This window comes from Lontra canadensis, unplaced genomic scaffold (assembly GCF_010015895.1).
Source record: "Lontra canadensis isolate GAN:19392208 unplaced genomic scaffold, GSC_riverotter_1.0 scaffold21, whole genome shotgun sequence".
Classification (NCBI taxonomy): domain Eukaryota; kingdom Metazoa; phylum Chordata; class Mammalia; order Carnivora; family Mustelidae; genus Lontra; species Lontra canadensis.
This window is the reverse complement of record NW_022631015.1, coordinates 9,617,705-9,629,982: the sequence shown is the minus strand read 5'-3', so window position 1 is coordinate 9,629,982 and position 12,278 is coordinate 9,617,705. Positions and strand designations below refer to the sequence as shown.

General features: G+C 41.7%; 1 protein-coding gene across 1 annotated transcript in view; it reads left to right on the top strand.

Annotated features, from left to right (window-relative positions):
* The window catches only part of OFCC1 (orofacial cleft 1 candidate 1), a 119,519-nt gene that overhangs the window by 37,996 nt on the left and 69,245 nt on the right, over positions 1 to 12,278 (top strand). Inside the window, 1 exon segment of the mRNA XM_032861420.1 lies at positions 7,740 to 7,800. Within this exon segment, the coding sequence (XP_032717311.1) occupies positions 7,740 to 7,800 (61 nt within the window).

The following is a 12,278-nucleotide window of genomic DNA, read 5'->3' as shown; positions in this document are numbered from 1 at the left end:
GTTCAGGCTCCTTGATTATGCAGGGCTAGCGGCTATGCTCAACAATTGGACAAGGTGGCTGGTTTGGCTCCCTGCCCAGGCAGGTCATAGAATGTGCTGCTGGACATTCATAGCCGTGCTTCCTGGTGGAGGAGAACTGGAGGTTATGTTTAGCAGTTGGATGAGATTGCAACCCGGCACCTATGCCCAGGTGTGCCATCCCAGGTGTGTCATCCCAGGTGTGCCATAGGATGTGCCCCATGGCAGTATAACCCTTTGTCTGGGGTTTCAAATGAGACAGAACTGCCAAGTGAGATCCCTGGTGAGATGGGGCCACCAGGTCAGTTTGGTGATGAACAGAGATGAACAGAGCTTCTAGTTGGGATATCTGCTCAGATTCTGTGGCAATCAGGACCACAGTCCACTGAGATTTGAGAAATGGTTACTGTAATCCTGCCCCTTTCTCCATCTCTATCTGATTTCCTAGTCTTTGAGCTGCCTAGGCTCTCCCAGTGATATTCATGAGGAGAGACTTGAGTGAATCTCCCAGGGAGCATCCCTCAATGCTTGAAGAGCAGATATCCATCTTGGGTTCTCTTTTTCCCCACTGGAGAAACTGCAGGCCTGGGAAAACCCTCTCTGTTAGGCATTGTGCTGACCTGGGGGAGGGTTGATGCAATCGGTAAAATTACTCCTCTTATCCATCTAATGGCATCCTCTGCCTCTGTTGTCAGGGTTGCACTTTAGCCTCACTCCCTGGGTTATAAGACTTTCACAATGGTGTCTTGCCTATGGATGTTGCTAGCTATTATTTTTGTGAAGGGGATAGAAGTCAGGAATGACCTGTGTTGCCATAATGTCACTTTATCTAATTATATTATTTTATTTTTTAATTTTTAAAAATTAATTTATTTAACAGAGAGAAAGTGTGATAGAGCACAAGCAGGGGGAGCGGCAGAGGGAGAGGGAGAAATGGGCCTCCCACTGAGCAGGGGGGTCGATGCAGGGCTCCATCCCAAGACTCTGGGATCATGACCTGAGCCAAAGGCAGATGCTTAACTGCGTGAGCCACCCAAGTGCCCCATATTATTTTAAATTCTCTATCTGATAGATCCCATATCTAGGTTAAACCTGAGTCCATTTCTATTGATCATTTTGTCTTTTTAACAGAGAGTTTTATTTTATTTTTCCTTGCTTCTTTGTCATCTAACATTATTTGAAAGCAGGTCATCTTGGGCAGGACAGTAGACTGAGGTAGATACTATTCCTGGCTAGCAATGGCATATTTTTCCTTTTGCTAGTCTTCTCATGTGGGAAGTTTGGTCGGTCTATCAGTACTTGAGGTGGGTTTGGAGTTTGTTGTTCTTGTGGCTATCATCAGTGCCCCATAGGCTTAGAATTCCTTTAGACTTAACTTGTGCTTGGAATGGTGGTAGTTTGTAAAATTTCCTCAGGTCTGCTCAGGCTTCAAGTTTAAGTCTTTCCTTTGTGCCTGCCCATGAGGAAACATCTCTATTCTAATCCTTTCTCCTCGGACGGCTGTGCATTGATGTTGCTTGCTGCTCAACGCTTGGTAGCCTGATGGTAAGGTGAATGAGTGGTCTCCTCAGGAAGCTGCTGTGTGTCTGGGTCCCAAGGGTTGGGCTGTCTCAGATCCTCACCCTCTTTCTTCAGTAGGATACTTCTAAGAGTTTGGGGCAAGATGTTTTCTTGCTGCATACCAGGGTTAGAAGGTATTTTTGTGTTCTCCCAGCTACAATGGGTCTTAACCTTGGCTTGTTGTGGGGTTGAGATGGGTGCAACAGTGTTTGCTGCTGAGCACCTGAATGGTTCAGTTGGTACCATGTCTGCTTTCAGTTCATGTTTTTATCCCAAGATCCTGGGATCGAGATCCACACCGGGCTCCCTGCTCAGTGGGGAGTCTGCTTCTTCCTCTTCCCTCCTCCCATCTCCCACTCTCTCAAATAAACAAAATCTTAAAAAAAAAAAATCCCAGTGTTTGTTGCTATTTCTCAGAAAAGTAAGGGCTTTGTTCCTAATAGGAGAAAAAGAGAATATCCAGGTTGGGCTTCGTGTGGTGGCCCTGTTCCATCACAAGGGAGGATTTCTCTGGATCAGTGGTTCTCAACTGCAGTTCTCTTGACATTTTGGATCGGATAATTCTTTGTAAGAGGGTGCTAGTCTGTGCACAGCAGAAGAGTTAGCAACATTCCTGACTTCTAACCACTGGGTAGAAATAGGATCCCCCCAGATATGGCAGTTAAAAATGTCTCCAGACGTAGCTAAATGTCCTCTTAGAGATATAATTTCTCCCTGTTTAGAATCACTGCTCTGAACCCTTGCCTTCTTGCCAATCTTTCTTCTGAGAATTTAGAAGGTCCATGGAAAAGAGTTTGTGAATGAGTGTGAATTACCCTTGTGCGTGTGTGTTTAAGATTTTATTTATTTTAGAGACAGAAAGAACTGGCATGAGTGGTGGTAGTTGGGGGAGGGGAGAGAGAGAGAGAGAATCTCAAGCAGACTCCCCACTGAGCAGGGAGCCAGATTTGGGGCTCGATCTCACCACCCTGAGATCATGACCTGCAACAGAAACCAAGAGTAGGTTGCTTCACCAGCTGAACTACGCAGGCACCCCTCTCCGTGTGTTTGAAGCTCCTTCAGGTTCTATATTCTCACACTAGATCGCATTCAGACTTTAGAGATTTGTTAGCAATTTGTAGCTGACTTTTTACTAGCTTCTGTGGGGTCCTATGTCTGCTTCAGTGAGCAAGGGAATGCATCCCCTCACTCCTCAGGAGCACCGAACTTGCCCCAGATTTTGGGTTAGTTGATTTTGCCATGACTTCAGCTCTCTGGTGGGTTTGATAAAAGTTGTGAATTTGCAGACATTCAGGGGATATTTTGCTGTATGTATGGAAACAACACCTGTCTGGCTTTCTATACTCTAAGTGGAAGCTGGAAGTCTGACAGACATAATCTTTAAATTTTGCCAACCATTATGCAGAGGGATTGGAGACTTTCAGAGGTTAGGCACATTCCCCATGTGCAAGAAATCTGCACCAATGCCTTTTGAGCTGCAAACACAAGTCCATGGAACACTGTGATGCTGACTGTTTATTTAAAGAGATAGTGTGTTAGGTTTAACTAGTGACTCTCCACGGGAGGTTTTATATTCCTCTTTCTATTTATTCTCGAATGTAGATGTAAACTATAGTGTAGAACCTACTGAGCAGACTGAGGGAAGACTATGGTAGAACAGTTTTTTTATGAGACCTACTCCCATCTCTCTCGCAGAGGTTTCAAATTCAGATGCCTGTAGGGGCCAGGCCAAGAAATATAAATGAGTGAAATGTGCTGGGTCTGTGTTCACTCTCATTTTCCCTGGCATTGTGGCCCTAATTTTGATAGTGGCAGGGATGTCGAGAAATATTTCTTTATAAGAAAAACAGCAGTGCAAGCAGAATATGTGGGTACTTTCCCTTTCTGCCTGAGGACTGGCAGAATTTATTTGACCTGCATTTTTTTTTTTTTTTTTAAGTGAGACATGCATAGTGATGGTTCCTGGACATGCCTGTTGTCTTCAAGCTACCCATGAAAGTTACCTGTCACCCCGAAGTGTCATTCAACATTAAATATTGATCAAGCACCCCTTGCTTGCCAGGCTCTGTTCTAGGCTCTGAGGGTGTGACAATGAGTTAAATAAACTCTGTCCTTGTGGAGCTTACATTTTGGTTTGTGGCTTGCAGCAGAAGAATGGGAACTGGAGACCAGGAGAGCAATGCTTAGGGAGTATGGTTCTAGCTCACCATGGAAGTTGACCCTAGTTTGCCAAATTTTTTAATTTTCCAAGAGAAGCCAGAAGTTGGATTTTTAGTGCCAATTTTCTTATTTTTAAATATAAGCTCAATATGTTTTAAATCACTGTGGAGGTTAAAAAAAACAACAACAACAACAAAAAAACATGTTTGCAGACAGGATCTGGCTTGCGACCTCTGTCTCACACCATCTTTGCCCTTGCTGGTCTGCTTGAGAAGAAAAATGCAATGAAATGACAGCTGTAGCCATGTTAATTCTCTTCTCTGGAAGCAGTGAACCAGTTGTCAGAGATTTGGCAATGCCAGGATTTAATTTGCAATACAAGGTCAACAATTTCGGGGAAAGCCATTTTCAAATCAGCCTTAAAACCAACCAACCAAAAAAAGTGACTATACAGATTAGACTGATTATTACCCTAAGCTCAACAGAACGTGGTCAACTGTTTACTGGTAAGGAGGTGATATTGGAATTACTGACCTGCTTGCAACTTTGAGGCTGTCCTTAAAGACACCATTCCTATGGTAGTCCACTTGCATTTCAACTAACATGCCACATCGTGGTCCCAATTTGTAGCCATAGTGACAATTTTGTCATGGTATCCATCAGTTCGTTAAATCCAATGTTCTTAAAAGGCCCAACCCAAGGCTTCTGGTACATGTACAGTATTTATAACTGTTACTTAGTTTCCTTTCCTTCTGAAAAGGAAGCTATTTGGGGACTTTCTTGATAATGTAAGACACCAGGCAGTTCAGCAAATACATCAGTTCTCTAATTGACTCCATATTTTGCCAGTTCCACAAGTGATCAGTTTTTATTTTGAAAGTTTTTTTTTTAAATTATTTATTTGCTTGAGAGAGAGTGAGAGAGATCAAGAGAGCAGGCCCAGAGGGAGAGGGAGAAGCAGGCTCCCCCCTGAGCAGTGAGCCCCACGAGGGACTTGATTCCGCTACTCCGAGATTGTCTCCTGAGCTGGAGGCGGATGCCTAACCAACTGAGTCTCCCAGGCACCCCAAAGGATCAGTTTTTTAAGTGGTGTGGTGGCTGCTCATTCATCACTAACTTGTTGAAATTATTATTTGCCAACAGAGTCTGCTCATTGTTCTGCAAACTCATCCTCACTTCCGTTGCCATTCTGTGCTCATAGGGCTCTGCTATCTCTCTTTTTCTATTTAGATCCGAATCCTGCCTGTTTCTCAAAGTCCGCTCTGCTGCCTGTGCTTCTTTCTCACTGATTTGGCACCGCTGGTCCCCGTAACTTGTTTCACCCCTACGCCTCCGTCTACCCTCCTTGCCACAGCTCTCAGCAACTGAAGGGTCATTTTTGACCTTTTAACAGTTCCTTCCCCCTTCGCAGGCCTTCAAGTTAAATTCCTAGAAATTGCACCAGGCACACACATTTGTGAGTCAGTCATTTAGATTAGCAATGACACCTTGTCTGTATCTTTGTTATGTCCTACAGCCTGGTCACACGTTCCCTGAGAGTCCCCTGGCCCAGAGCGGGCAGATCATTCTTCCTTGCTCCTATTCTACAGTTTGTAAGGGATCTGACCCAACTTGAAGGGATCTGACTCCCAAATGCGAGCTTGTAGATACATGGAAACTAGGGCTTTCTGTTGCAAATAATGCCTGATCTAAGCTCCCAGAGATTCCCAAGCAGGGAAGCATTCTAGGTCATACCCTTTGCTTGTCAGACAGGGAAATATACAATTGTACAGCTTTTCAAATGATACACCAATTGGTAAAATAAGTAAGTGAATGGATGAATGAATGAATGAATGATACACCACTCAGTTCTATCAAAGCACTTTCCAGATTTAGCTACCTATTTTATATGAGAGAATGAAAGGATTCTGACCTTATTTCATAATTTTATGGAGTCTCACTGTATTAACATCGCATGCTAAGTATCTTTGCTTAAAGATGTCTAAAATGCAGCCTTCTGTGAAGGGACAGAAGTGGGCTGCCTTACTGGAAAGTTTTCTGAGCACTATATTGATGTGAGTGGAGACACCCTTGTTCTGTGGCTCATACATTTCGGATTCTATGTCTGCAGAATAAATTTATGATGAGAATAACATGAGTCACTTGACAAATTACAGATATTAGCTATTAGAATAATACCAAGTTTAAGGAGCCCAAAGAAGATAGATTCCCAGTTGACATATATTCCCAGAAATATGTGCCCTGAGATTACTCTTGAGTCACTACGCCATGGGAAAAAAACAAAAACAAAAACAAAAACAAAAAACAAGAAAGTCAAATCTCAACTTTTGCTAACTGGCTCAAATTTTCTCATTTTGATGTAGGTGTTTTTCCTTTGAAAAATTTTTTATGCATTTCCTTTCTTTTTGGAAGTAAGCTATATAATCTTCGAATCTTCAGTGTTACTCATACAGAAAAAGGTAAGTTTTAAAATTAACACTAGAAGGATTAAAATCTTTCATTTTTCAGCATTGTTAGCCATGTAAGAGCTCATATGCCCATGGTGAAATGACTTTTTAAAACTATGACTGAGAGTTCCAAATTAAAAAAAAAAAAGTGTTACATATATCATTCATATATGATGTACTTTGTTTTACTGCCAAATACTGATAACCATTTCAAAAGGGAAAACTCCCAGTTGAAAAGCCTCCTTTGGTGAATGCTCCTTTAATAAATGCTGGGCCTATCTTGCTCATTAGAAAAAATGCCCACTTATTATTATTCCCACACATTATTATAATCATCTGGTCCCAGACTGAGTTCTTGTGTAGATTTTTATCAGTTGAGATAATATCCAATATAATATCTTATAGATTAAACTTGATGATTTATCACATGGCTCTAAGGAGGTTTTTTGGCTATTGTTCTTTTTGTTTTTCAGTTTCCATATGGTTATTTTATCAGATTGTTTGAACATTAAATTTATCCTCGTTTGCAATTCAAAACAGCAACCTGAAGCTTGCTCTGTGTGTGTGTGTGTGTGTGTGTGCGCGCGCGCACGCACTTACTTTTTATTATACATCTGTTTTCTCAACTCTTGGGGTGCACAATTTCCTGGAAATGTTCAGACTACCGCGATACACGTCAGGAGAGAACTTTTCTGTTGTGCTGCCAGTTCTGAGCATCTGAATTTTGGTTTGTTTGGATTGTGGCTTCTTTTTGTTTTTGAAGTTTGCATTCTTTATTTGTAACAACTGTATTTTAATTAAAATCAAAATCCAAGAAGGTTTTTTTAAAGATTTTGTTTATTTATTTGGTAGAGAGAGTGATCACAAGTAGGCAGAGAGACAGGCAGAGAGAAAGGGGGAAGCAGGCTCCCTGCTGACCAGAAAGCCCCATGAAGGGCTCGATCCCAGGACCCTGAGATCATGACCTGAGCTGTAGGCAGAGGGTTAACCCACTGAGCCACCCAGGTGCCCCAAATCCAAGGAGTTTTAAGAACGCTAAAAACCACCTCCTTTCATGAGAACTTATGTATCACATCTCTTTGCTGAGTGAAGTTCTCAGAATTTAATCCGTTTGGTCCCTAAGTGCATGTATTTTTTGTGGACTTTATCAGGTATCATCCATGTAGGACAGTTACAAACCTGGATCCAATCTTTAAAAACGTAATGTAGTCAAGCTAACTAAAGCATCAACAGCCAATTTTTAGGATCCTTTTGTTGCCATCTGAATTAGTCACCTTTTGGGCATAAAACGAAGTTTAGGTTGTCTTGATCAAGGCTGAACTTTTCCTAGTAAAACGTTTTGTGAACATTCACAGATTCTCAGTTTTCAGGAGTCTGGCTCCAGAAAGGAGAGTGACAGCAGACACACGCCCCCAGATCCAAGCCTGTTGACTCGACGCTGAGACTTCTTGGGACCATTAAGAAGCATCATAGCTCTCTGGCCCCAAATTGCTTCATCTATCTTATGGCCAGACCAATTTATTCCAGTTTTTAAATATTATTTTTCTTTTTTAGAGGGACTCTATTTAAATCTGTGCATTGCCGAGGGCAAGGAGCCAAGAACATGGATGGAGAGGTAAGATGGATATAACTGTAGTTCACACTTTGATTTTTCCCTTTAAAAGCGACCTTTTAAGCTTTATTTTTCATAATATTATCCACGGACGAGACGTATAGTAGCGAGGAGAAATTTAGCCTCCTTTGTAGCACTCACGAGTAAAGAGGATGATTAACGAGTGTAGCAGACAATGTAACAGCAAAAGAGAGTCTGTAGAAGTTAAACAAAAGTGCCTTCAGAACTTCCAAGGATTCCCATGATCCATAGTAGGACCTCATTGTGCCCGTACACTGTCTCTAGTTTTGATTAGATTTATAAACACAGCACCACATATTTTCATGTGGCTTATCGCCCAAGGGCAGAATTAGATTGGCCGCACTGAAACTGTGAGGCTTGTGAGTTTGGGGCAAGGGCTAGAGCGAAATAAGTAGTGTAATTGTTTTTGTGGAGTGACCGTGGGACCTCCTCTGTTCTGAATTACACATGGCTCAACCCTTTGACCTACCCAGACTCGGCAGTGGCTGGCAGGACTCCGAGAGTCCTGTGAGAGGGTCCAGCCTGACGAGCTGGAGTGTTATCTGTCAGGCGAGATGTACGCCAACAGCCGTCGAAACTCGAGAAGTTACCAGTGAGACCGCATTTGTGATCACCTCGACGACATTAAACTGGGCACCGTATCAGTTGTCATTTCCACAGGAAGTGCCGATGTGAGAGATTTTTGGAACCCAAATGTAGTCTGAATCCTTTGATTAAAATTACATATATATATGTATTCTGTTTATATATATATATATATATATATTCAGCATAGCTTCTGTTTATATATTCAGTATATATTCCATATGTATGTATATATACACAAACATATACACACATTTACATGTTTGTATTTATATAAATTTTTTTTACTAAATTTTGCATAATCTTCAAGGATATTTTGGCAAATTATCCAAAATTTACTATTATGATTAAAAAAGAAAGCTTGAGATTTGGGAAAATGTCATAGGCTTTAAAGTTCTTTCATCACAGTGAATTTAATTTAAATTCTTTAAAAATAGATGGCAGCCCACAGGTGTAATTCTTGAAAGCTAAGGGAGTGCAGGGGACTTCCAGAAAAAGTTGGAGAGAATCATGTGCAGACACTTGTGCATTTGTGGAGAATGTCTCTGTGATTCACATGATGATATCACATATACATCTCTCTGTTTATGATTTTGAACTCAGTCACTTGAATTTTTATTTTCTATCCAGTGAATAACATTTTCAAAGGTAATATAAGCAGAGAACACTTTCCGGCCCTTGGGGGTCATTTCAGAAACTTGTCCTGTTTCTGTCACGGCCAAAAATATTTTATCAACTTTTTTTTTTTTCATGGCCAGTTTTACAAATTAAAGTTCTCTCTAGGTATTTTGTGCTTACAACAACTTGAATATAACCCAGCATTTAATTTTTTTGTTTCTCATCTGAGGCAGCTCAGACTGAATGTTGATTCAATTTTCAGTTACATACATGATATTTAAATTTTTCTTTGAAGAATACACAACTTTGGGGCACCTGGGTGGCTCAGTAGGTTAAGCATCTACCTTCTGCTCAGGTCATGATCTCCAGATTCGAGCCCCACATTGAGCTCCCTGCTCAGGAGGGACTCTGCTTCTCCCTCTGCCTCTGCCTCTCCAAATCCTCCTGCTCTGTCTCTCAAAGAAAATAAATAAAATCTTTTTTATTTTTTATTATTTTTTAAAGATTTTATTTATTTATTTGACGGATAGAGATCACAAGTAGGCTGAGAGGCAGGCAGAGAGAGGGGGAAGCAGGCTCCCTGCTGAGCAGAGAGCCTGATGTGGGGCTCGATCCCAGGACCCTGGGATCATGATCTGAGCCAAAAGCAGAGGCTTTAACCCACTGAGCCACGCAGGTGCCCCATTAAAATCTTTTTTAAAAAAGAATACACAACTTCAACTACTTTTTTTTTTTTTTTTTTGCTTTGTATTTTTTTAGTCTAGGAATTCAAAACCAGAATAGGGAGGTCCCAATCAGATTATTTAGGAAAGGGGGAAAAACCCCACTAAAATATCCTGTGAGCCTCCCCCTCCCCAACAAAACTGCATTCAACCCCACCCGGTCTTGGTCTCATTAGCAGTGAAGAGTTTGCTCCCTATATAATCTAACATGGAATGCTTAGAGCAGACAGGTGCAAATTGCAAGCTGTTTCACTTTGGCTGTTATCCCTTAAACAGACAAAGTAATAGACTGGGGGAACAAAAAAGGTTCCAGCTCAAGCTGCATAAATGAAAGTCTTAACAGGGACAGACCAGCTGGCTAGGAGAATTCAATGTGGTGAATACTAAATATTACCTTTCTGCCACTTGCCAAGGAAAATGGCTTCAATACCACCCCCCCTCACTTTTATTACTGCGATGATGTTCCTTCAAAACAGTCCTTTGCTTTACTGTAAAGGCAATGCTAGGGCCGAAGTGGAGGAGAACAGAAGCCAACATACCTGTTCCTGTTTACCACCATTACACTCCTCCAAGCAATTCAGGCATGATTAAGTTCCTGGAGGTGGACCAGACTGACAGTATTTCCAGCCTTTTTTTTTTTTTTTTTTTTTGGCTGATCCAAGCAAAGCCCCAGAGCAGTGGAACAACTAAAACAATCACTACCACCCATTCCTCCCCAACAGGATAAATCAGCTGAGCTAGTCTGCTGGGGGAAAAAAAAAAAAAAAAATCCAACCCCCGCCCACAAAAAAAACAAAACAAAAAAAACCCCCACAAAACAACAACAACAAAAAAAACCCAAAAAAACCCAAACGAACAAAAACCCCAAACAACCCCCCCAAACCAAAACAAAACAAAAACAGTTGAAAACAAAAACATGAAACACTTGCTCCTATTAGGAACACCTCAATTAATTTCATGGAAGAGACGGGCCATGCCCGAATGTGGAGGCATCTAAGGTATGTTTCTGAAAGGAGGCCCTAACTCGGTCATGCCAAAGTGGCTTCGCTTTGTGACTTGCCCCGCGTGCGCTGGAACGGTTGTCGGGAAGCTGGAACCCGGACGTGCGTGCGGAGGCCCCCGGCGGGGTCTGACTGTGAGGTCTCCCCGCGCGCGCGGGCAGGGAGGCCGACAACCCCCAGCCGGCCTTGTTTACAGCCGGACAGGGGGAACAGCTAGACACAAATGAGGGCTGACGGTTTCATGAAGCACAGTCGGTTGATCCCAGATGCAATCTGACTGCCCTGAACTGAGCCCTGATTTGTGCAGTATGCAGAACTCACTTCCTTGCTGGTCTGTGCCCACCAGGCTCCGAGCCGCGCCCGCCGCGCCCCTCGGCCATGGCTTTGAATGCAAGCCAAGCTGAGCACGGAGCCCGGGTACCCCATTCCTTCTGACAACAATCACATCCTTTTAAGAAACTTCGTGGGTTTTAGCTCCTCACTGGTTATAAATGAGTTTGCTGTAGTTGTTCTTGTTTGCTACTGTATCTCAGTGTTTTGTTTTGTTTTGTTTTTGTTTCAAGTTGACCGTGTTGCATCAAAAGGTATTTGTTGCTTTTTAATGAAAAGGAAAATATCATCCAAAACACTGTCAGTTCTTACTAATTCCAGGCAGCCCCCCCCATTCAAATCCCAAAGTATTAACTTGCTTTTTTTCACACCACATTTCTGTATTTAGTAGCATAACCTTAATAAGTTATTTTGAAAAGAACTGATTTATCACTACTTAAGCACACATGTAAAATAAATGTCTTATCAGACACTGCTGGCTTCAATTTGATTTGGAGTTAGATTATATCAATTAAATAGAAATGTAAAGGGAAACAGCCATCAAGTCTATCCAGAGTAGTTTCAGCCGAGATTTCTAAACATTTTTCTTCTCTTCAGAAGGAAGGAGACATCAACGGGAAACAGGAAGAAACTGATGATTAAATTTTGTTTCTTAACTTACTGTTTCAAATACTATATAGGTATTTAATAAGGTAATACAAACTTACTAAAAATATTGTAAGTTCCATAAACAAGCCAACCTCACATGCGGTCAGGGATGAAGGAATGGATGCCTTGCCTGAGCTGAGGAGATAAAATCTCATCAGGAAAGAGAAAAATCTCAGTGGAGAAGAGGTGCATGAAATCACAGTTTACACCCTTGAAAATGCCCATGTGTGAAGGAGAGAGAGAGAGAAGAGCAAAGAAATTGACCAAGTGGAGAAGTGGGAAATCCCTGCCAATTTCCCCTTACACATGTGTTACTAGTAAAGAGGTCACAAAACACAAACCATCGCTTGGTAATCCTCTCGAAAAATTTCTCTCTGGTGTGTACAGTCAGACTTGGCCTGCCTTTGAAATATGTGAACCTGCGAAAATATCTCTGAGACCTTTTTAAACATTGGAGAGAAAGTACACAATTTCATTGGAAGTCCTGAGTAAGGAAATGAGGTCTATTAATAGGCCACCTCCATCTATTTAAAAGCATGTTTAACTGGATCTGAAA